Raw genomic sequence first — 9,607 nt, forward strand, 5'->3', positions numbered from 1 at the left:
TTACTAATCAACTGTAAAAAACTAATCAAGCCAAAACTGTCATTAACACCAATGAATATTCAACATAAAAACAACTATATTTAAACATAAGGTGATTTGTTCTTTAACAATATTCACTATGTACACTATTTAAATCATCCATCCATCCATTATCATTACACCGCTTAATCCTCATTAGGGTCACTGAGGGCTGGAGTCTATCCCAGCTGACTTAGTGTGAAGACAGGGGACACTCTGGACAGGTCACCAGTCTGTCACAGGACTACATATAGAGACAAACAAGCACACTCACATTCACATCTATGGACAATTTAGTGTTACCAGTTGATTTCAGTATGTTTTTGGACTGTGGGAGGAAGCCGGAGAACCTGGAGAAAACCCACACATGCGCATGGAGAACATGCAAACTCCATGCAGAAAGATACCAGAAAGGCCAGGACATGAACTGGGGACCTTCTAGCTGCGAGACGAAAGTGCTAGCTGCCAAGCCACTGTGCAGGCCATGTTTAAATCAAAAAAATATATAATTATTTTAAAAATATTTGCTGTTATTTGAAAGGAAAAATCTGTATCTTAATGACTGAAAAATACAAAAGAATTTAAAATGGTTATTTTTTGTGCTTTGTTCAAATACAGCTACTACCTAATAAAGCCACAGATTATAAACAGATTAATTTACATGTTGACCATAAAAAAGTAGGCCCAAACTTTGCATGTACTGAGAACTCATCACAGAGAGTGCACCCCAACCACCGTACACTCATTCTGCTGGTGGCTCTCTGCTGCTGCTGCATCACATTCAAAGCTCTGGAGTTGGCACACAGTCCTCCCAAAGGAGCTGCAACCTCACACCTCCAGGCAAAGACCCAGCCTTGGCCTTGACTCCTCTCTCTCCCCTCTGGCTACGTCTGAATGAAGTGACCTCCCACCTTGCGAGTTCAGGTTTGGTCTTTTGGAGGAAAACTGGAAACTCCTGTCATGCTTTCCTCCTCTGCTTTCCTTTAATTCTTGTCAGATTCCTTCTATTCTTAATGATTTCATCCTATTTCATCCGAGGATTCCGAAGTTGTTTGTTCACACCGTTTGTTTTCTTTTTGCACCTGCTTACTGATCATTTGGAATAAATCTGCTTGGACCTAATTGAGCTTACGCTGGGAAAAAATTAAATCAATATATTATATAACATCATTTAGTTTTAGAACTATGCCTTAATGTGACCTCTGCTCAGTGTTAATATATATAGCCATCCTGTGGCAGATGGTTATTGTGTGTCTGCAATTACTGCAGGCATCTGCAGTTACTCCATCCCAGCTGTCAAAGGATCACCTCATTAGCCAACTCCACATCAAACAGGTCTCTATAGTTGCAGTTTGGACACATGAATTAACTGAAATTATGTTAATGTTACTCCTTGGCTAGGAGCAAAGAGCCTGTTCTGTTTCCATCTTATTGAGAGTGAAGGCTCACAGTTTTTTAAGCCTCAGTGAACATTAAATAAGTAAGGACTGCTGTTTTTTGCCATGTGTGGAAATCAATAATCGATCTATATTACAAACATATCGATGGAAAACAAAGGTCAAGAGAGGTGTGTTTACACAGAGTAAGAGCAAGACAACCCAGGTGAACAAATACAGCAAAAATGTGAGTGGTTTCCATAACAACACAGCCTGGTCAACTCCACAGTGCACTTATTTGCTGCCCGAACTTGTTTTTAAAATCAGCAGCCTGCCAGTTCAGTTCCTGCAAAATCCAGGAACCAAAAGAAAAAGAGAAGAGGCAGCGAATCTGATGGAGCATAGTGACAAACCATGGGTGACAGATCATCTCTTGCCTTTCTGTCTCTCCCGCCCTCCTCTCATCTCCAGACAGGGTTGGGCCAAACAGCAGGTGGTGCAGAAGAGAAGCCCCGGACATGGGATTTACAAATCTCTGGCTTTGTGACTTCTGCACCGGACAAGAATGGAGGAGCAATAAATCCCAAATTAAGTAAGTGCTGTCTTTAATTACCACATCTTTGCTGCTATTTGTGGTCATGGTGGAGGGTTTTATGTCAATTAGTGCCTTAAAAGCAAAGACAGGTTGCATTGAGAAACGTGGGTGAACTATGCTGAAGTCTTTGCATGCATTAATTCACACTTAACAACGTGTCTGTTCAGTTTCAGTGTACTTTTTTTCCTCACGTCTTGTAAATTCAGTTGCACAACTTGTATATTATGTCATCAAGTAGCTCTTAACCTTGCTTCCATGTCTGGAGTGCCTCACTGAGCACTCGTGTAATCGTACTGTAATCTTACCGAGTTTAGTAGAAAAGGTGCAGATCAAAACAAGCTCATAGCAAGAGCTAACTATTCACAAAGAGTGTTACTGGAGTACAGCTCAGAATTAGTATATTTAATAAGATTTAAGAGCATTTTGGAATGAGAAACAGGAAAGATTTACTTAAAATCAGAGTAGGATTTTGATGGGTCATAGAACTGATTCACCCCATTTTATGTTCCTCTTATATTCATGGGGTGTGTATGGTACTTGAAAAGTAAAAAGAAAAATCTACATATGATATTTATCTTCCATTTAATTGAGGAGTGGAGATATTTAAAGTAGTGATTCTGCAATTACAGTACACATTTTGAGGCTTTGTAGGATTTCTTGCCTGTACATACATTTTTTTCCTTTCATGTGCATGTCTGGAAATACTGCTGTGAAGAGTAATTTTAATAAGAGCACATTAATATTGCAGAGGGTTTCCTCCAGTGAAAAAGAAACCCTCAGGGCTGTGAATGTTTGCTAAAGGTCATGTTTGTCAAACAGAATATAGTCTTTCTATCACCAGAGAAAGTCTGAGATTTGGGGCCCATCAACAAAGATGAAGGTAGTTAATAATGTAAAAGGCTTCTGTAAATGAAAAAAAATGCATTTTATAATATTGTGGACTGATGTAAGTGTTGACCATCAAAACACAGAAGTTTGTTAAATGTTAATGGCGATTTTTTTTTTTTTTAATCTCACAAGTTAATAGTCATCAAGTCTGGACAAACCAGTTTGAGGGAGCTTGGATTGGTTGAGGATTTTGAAGCACGATTTCAATGCATCTGTTTAAGTGTGAAGCTTGAATGTTAATGTGCGCACGCAGTTCACTGCCTTCCATTTTACACCCCTTAAAAACTTTCAGCAACGCAGTTATATAATGTCATTTTCGATCTTGTATCGCTCTTTTTTTGCGTGAATCGGTAAAACAACTACTGTGTCTCCTCTGTGTCATAATTGGGATCCTGACTGCTATTTTTCTGTAGCTTTTCCCCTAATTATCTTCCCTGTTGTGACTTTTTTTCCTTCTCTCTACTCCACAGCTCAGGTGTCACAGCAATAGCGTCTCTGGCCGAGGCTCGCTGAATAAAGATGCACATGGACTTTGGGGGACAAAGCAGCACTCAAATCAGATGACTCAAAAGAGGAGAAAGAAAGCCACCCTCTAATCTCAGGAACACTGTTTGGATATCTGAATGATGTGAGTCATCGGCGGCAAAGGTGGTTTTAAGACACTAGGGTGCATTTGTTTTGCATCGAGAATTTATTGGTAGATGACACTCGATGTCAACATTGGAGGCAAACAAGCCATAAATGTCTCGCTGCACTCATCAGACGTCTGTCGGCGTGCCAGTGCAGCATAGATGATTCACCCTTTAAAGAGACAAAACTGGGAACTAACACGGTTTAATGATGTAGCAGCTACAGGAGACTTACATGTGGCATATGATTTAAGACGGGCCAACCACAGCCACTATGGAAGGGACAACATCTTTGATCTGGATATACGTTAACAGTACAGAACAACTGAACACTACATATGAGTACAACACCACAGATTTGAGTGAAGACTTAGACAAATACCAGTCTTATATTATTGGTCTCTTCCTGTCTTGCCTATACACCATCCTCCTTTTTCCTATTGGATTTATTGGAAACATCTTAATCCTGGTGGTGAACCTCAACCACAGAGAGAAGATGACCATCCCTGATCTCTACTTTGTGAACCTGGCTGTTGCTGACCTCATCCTAGTGGCTGATTCCCTCATTGAGGTCTTCAATCTGAACGAAAAGTATTATGACTACGCTGTCCTCTGCACCTTCATGTCCCTTTTCCTGCAGGTCAACATGTACAGCAGCATCTTCTTTCTCACGTGGATGAGCTTCGACAGATACATAGCCTTGGCTAGCTCCATGAGCAGCAGCCCACTGAGGACTATGCAGCACGCCAAGCTCAGCTGTGGCCTCATCTGGATGGCCTCCATCCTGGCCACCCTTCTCCCCTTCACCATTGTGCAGACCCAGCACAGGGGCGAGGTGCACTTTTGCTTTGCCAATGTCTTTGAGATTCAGTGGCTGGAGGTAACCATTGGCTTTTTGGTGCCCTTCTCCATCATTGGTCTATGCTACTCTCTGATCGGGCGAATCCTCATGAGGGCCCAGAAGCACCGTGGATTGTGGCCACGGCGGCAGAAGGCCCTACGCATGATTGTGGTGGTGGTTCTGGTGTTCTTCATCTGCTGGCTGCCCGAGAACGTCTTCATCAGCATTCAGCTGCTGCAGGGCACGGCCGACCCATCACAGAGGACTGCTACCACCCTGTGGCATGACTACCCACTCACAGGCCACATTGTTAACCTGGCGGCTTTCTCCAACAGCTGCCTCAACCCCATTATCTATAGTTTTCTTGGGGAAACCTTCAGGGACAAGCTGCGTCTCTTCATTAAGCAGAAAGCCAGCTGGTCAGTAGTGAACCGCTTCTGCCACCACGGCCTTGATTTACACCTCCCTGTCAGGAGCGAAGTGTCAGAGGTGTGACTGTTATAAGCGAGACAAATACTATAGAACTGACTCCACAAACTTCTTCATATCAAAGTTATATATCAGTTTTCTTCAACTGTTATTTAGCTTTGCCTCATACAGTAGTTGTACCAGTCTCTCAGTTAACCTGCTCACTTTCTGAACAAAAAAACACAAAAGCACCAAGAATGTACACCCAAAGAAGGATGGAAATGATTTGATGTATCTTTTTAGTAGATAACAAATACACATACAGTACATAAAAGCTATTTTCATGTTTTAATGGACAACCAGTTGTTTTTCTTTGAGTGGTTTTGGTGTGTTATATTTATTTTCTCCAAAAAGTTAGCTGTGTGGCACAGCAGGCTTCAGCAAATGAAATGCCACAGTCAAGCAAAATGTCAGCATTGAAGTGAAGCCAGGAAGCAAAGGTAACCAGTTAATAAATGAGTCTTAGAAGATGACAGCTTTTGTGGTGGATAGCCAATAATGTTGCACTGTGTGATCTATGGCACAAATCTTCCAGAAGATCTCTAATGAATGTGGGATTACCTGTAAGTAACAGAGGTTGCATCACAGAAAAATGGGATGCATAAAGGAAGCGGTGCATCACAGTGAATTCAATCAGATGATCTGTTTGAGCTGCAGGAGAGAGGTCACTTCAGTTAAACTCCTTTGTGCTTACATAATGTCAAACGTAAACAAGCCAACTCACACGTAAATGCCATCCACATCAACAACACTTTTACACCTCCTGCCAAAATGAAGACAGCATCAAAGCTGCAAAGCAACATGAAAACAATATAATAGCAATTCTGGGTATCACAAATCAAGAAAATGTAACCTAAAGGGACCAAACAATATTTAAATAATCCCAAATTAGGTTAAATACAGGGTAATACATGCCCTTTATTTCTTACTTCTTGTGTTTGCCAATATTTTGGTCACAGTGAAGCTTTGAGGTGAGTTTGAGGCCATACGAGATCCAATTTTTGTTTACTTAATCTTCAAAATCTGACATCCGAGCACATAAATTGAGACAAATGTGAGAACCAGCGAGTGCTCACTTCAAAGATGGCTACAATTCACTGAGTTATTGCTCCACTTGTCAGATCCTGTTAGCGTGATGGTGGAGCAAAGAGGCAGGTGTTGTTTTTGCCAGGAGAAGATGAGACTGAGTAAATACACCATTCATCATGAAGCTGCTTCATTCTTTTATTCATTAACATAAATTACTGTGATCAACAGAAATGTGCAACATTAGCTATAAGTGATGAGACTTTGACATGTATGTTGCATCTGTTTCAGACCTCATCAGTACATGTGGGGTTTGTTTTTTGTGAAATTTTAATTCAGTCAATATAAATACTAAAATCAAACTATTGCAAGAGCTGTAACATAACTTGGCCACTGCACTTGCAAAATCTCTTTAAAAATATGATCACTTACAAATTAGTAAAATGCTTTCAGCAGGACAAAGATGCTCATTAAGACATTGACCATGGCTTAATGTAATGCAGATTACCAGGCAACACACGTGCAGTTTACAGATTTTATGTTGTATCCTACTAGAGTCTGGAGTTTCATATAACCTGTCATAAAGGTTTATAGCTTGCCGATCTCTTATTGCAAACATTATAAATTCTTGATACTGCACTGATTTATTCATTTCGATAGTGGTTCTAATCATTTGTTTTTTTACAATAAAATACAACAGAATTCTCAAAATATTCCATTTACAGTACACAGCACCATGTACTACAGGTTCAGTACATTAGGAATGTTAAAAAGTGGATGTTTCATGTAGCAAAATCAAAAAACACAGGAATCACAGTCACACCTAGGTTGAGGATCATATGTCATTATAGAGGATGGGTGTATTGCCAGTCTGTGGTGGGTCTGTTTGTGCACAAGGCAGCAAGAGATAATGGCGTGACTGGAAAAAAACAGGAGTCCAAACCACAAACTGTTATTCCAGCTGTAACAGTCCCGGCAGCCTGGGAAAGCAGCACTGAGGATTGTTTAAGTGATTGTTTATTAGAAGTCTGCAAAAATGCAAAACACAATGTGGCGCACGATACCAAAGATTGTTTTGATTGATGTTTCCATTACACAAATTGCGTTCCTTATCCTCATTTTGCAGGAGGACATTCAGCTTTCGTCTTTTAATGTATCACGTTTAACAAACACAGGTTTAGGTATGGATTGCATATTTGTAATTTGCATGTGGATTTAGGCGTGCTAAGGGTATATAATCTTCTGCAAGCAGCTCTTGTTCTCTTTTAGTTCCACAAAAACAGGAAGACAGGGAAGTAATAATGCAATGAGGGCTGTCAGGTTCATTGATATAAACAAGCAACACCTTGACTGCAGAGCCAAGGCCCTATATGTGCAGCCCTGAGGAGAGGCAAAAGAACATCTTGATATCACCCGTGCACACACACACACACACACACACACACACACACACAAACACACACACACATCTGCACACATCTGCACACACACACACGTCTGACATACTGTGAGAAGAGCTTGACAGTGTGCAGCTGAGACTACTGAGCGAGGTTAAAGGTTAGTGGCGGCTGACATCATAGAAGGAAAAGGGGTGTGACTTTTCCCCTCAACACTTCCTCTGGATGATGCTGGATTCAACAACGAGTCTGTGAGCAAAAATCAATCCAGAGAATAACACAATAAATTTAACCCACGCATAATTCTGGGCTGATCATTTCTAAAGAGAGGCATGAACATGGCCACACAGCCAAATAGTGATGAGTTTAATCTTGAGGCAACACCTGCAGCATTTTTAATTACTTAATTGAATTTTTCAAAGCTTCTCACAAAGTAAGTAAAGATCATTTTTAGTAAATTAAAGTGCAAATACAAATGATGACTTTATTAGGAGCAAAAATGAGATATGATGCAGAAATCCTGCAAAACACATACCCTAATGTTCAGTTTTACTTTAAAGAGGTGATATTTCAGCATTATAATAATCTTTCAGGCTGCAGATATGGTTGTTGGTGTATTATACTCTCCTCATGCATATTAATGATAACAGGCAAAACTTCTGACATATATTTCAAAATTGTAATCACATCTAAGCTGCATCAATATCACTCTGACATTATAAAAACTTTGCACAATCAGAATCTATTGCAGAAAAAATACTATTCTACATATACATAAGAATCCTTAAATGTTTTTCTTATGTAAGAAAGGAGCTGGAAATTGTCAGTATGTACGCTGAGTGTGGGTGGGGCACGTCAAAGTAATGACAAGTGGATAGTCCAGGGCTTATGCATAATTATAAGGCAGTGCACTCTGTGGACCTCAGCAGCTGAATAATGGATTAGACGTATAATTGCATTTGTACATTAAAATCCTTTACAGGAAAATAGGAGGTGAATAGAACTGATTAGCTCCCCAGCTACAGAAGCAAAGACAAGGGACTGAAGGTGTGAATGCATCAGTAATGAACCTTCGGATTGTTTAATGTCAGCATATTTTTCATTAAAACAATCAGAACACACAAAAAAACATCGTTGTTAGCAAATCTGTGAATTCATACTGGAGGTGAGGTGTGCAATTTTTGGGGATGAACAGAAAAAAGTGAACAATTCCGTGCTTGGATTTTTTTTTTTAAAGTCCAAATATAGGTAGATACTTCACTTTTCATAATTAAAAACAAGCAGACAAATCGTGATGTTACCTAATTTACTCAACTACATCACACCGACTTTATCTGTTATTCTAACCTAATAAAGAACACACTATGATATAATGGATAAATGTATGTAACCACTTGTAGGATTTTTCACATTTTAATTCTGTTATCTATTCCTTTTCTGTGTTTATTTGGGAATATATACATACATATACGGAGTTACATTGAGAAAAGCAGTGCAACAGACATCATATAACATAATGTCTACAGCATAGGGAGCAAAGCAAAAGATGAAATTTGCAATTCCAAATTTAAGTTCAGGTTCAAACAACAAAACTAATAAGTGGATCAAACAGATTAAGAACAGTAAAAGAACAAAACGGATTAAATAGACTGTGCGTGACGTGTATTGTGTATTGACTCTGCATGCACAGACATTCGGTGTGAGATTGTATGTGTCAGTGTTAATCAGTAGGTGTAAATGTGTGCGACAAGGGAGTTCATTCAAACATCATTCACACATTTGCTGTTGTGTAAGTCACTGCCCCACATCTGTAGTAAATAGTCCCGATGGTGTTTTTAAGTGAGGGTGTAGGCATTCTGTAACTGAGAGCTTTATAGTGAAAAAGATGACTGAAGAAGTGTTATGTGCCTTGAAAAAAGATTACAGTTAACTACAGTTCCTACTTGTTGTACTGGATTATACACTACCAGGAAAAAGTTTGGACACACACCTTCTCATTAAATGATTTTACTTTATTTTCATGACTATTTACATTGTAGAGTCTCGCTGAAGGCATCAAAAGAATGAATGAACACATACGGAATTATGTAGTAAAGAAAAAAGTGTCAAGTAAGTCAAAACATGTTTTATATTTTGAATTCTTCAAAACAGCCACCCTTTGTTTTGATTGCTGCTTTGTACATTCTTGGCATTCTCTCGATGAGCTTCATGAGGTAGTCAGCTGAAATGGTTTTCCAACAGTCTTGAAGGAGTTCCCAGACATGCTGAGCACTTGTTGGTCCTTTTGCCTTCACTCTACAGTCCATCTCATCCCAAACCATCTGGATTGGGTGATCAGCTGACATATCATATCTAAGACAAGGCCGTTA

At 39.6% G+C, this 9,607-nt stretch overlaps 1 protein-coding gene across 1 annotated transcript; it reads left to right on the plus strand.

Moving 5' to 3' along the window:
* Window positions 1–1,849: 1,849 nt before the first annotated feature.
* gper1 (G protein-coupled estrogen receptor 1) lies at window positions 1,850–5,107 on the plus strand. The gene is made up of 2 exons (XM_023269305.3): window positions 1,850–1,986; window positions 3,348–5,107. Exon 2 carries the CDS (start codon window positions 3,781–3,783, stop codon window positions 4,840–4,842), a length of 1,062 nt encoding a protein of 353 aa, XP_023125073.2. The 5' UTR covers window positions 1,850–1,986; window positions 3,348–3,780; the 3' UTR covers window positions 4,843–5,107.
* Window positions 5,108–9,607: the final 4,500 nt, after the last annotated feature.

This window comes from Amphiprion ocellaris, chromosome 19 (assembly GCF_022539595.1).
Source record: "Amphiprion ocellaris isolate individual 3 ecotype Okinawa chromosome 19, ASM2253959v1, whole genome shotgun sequence".
In the NCBI taxonomy this organism is placed as follows: domain Eukaryota; kingdom Metazoa; phylum Chordata; class Actinopteri; family Pomacentridae; genus Amphiprion; species Amphiprion ocellaris.

What these genes read in the sequence shown, in the direction of transcription:
- gper1 (XM_023269305.3), top strand. Translation starts at nt 3,781, where the DNA reads ATGGAAGGGACAACATCTTTGATCTGGATATACGTTAACAGTACAGAA.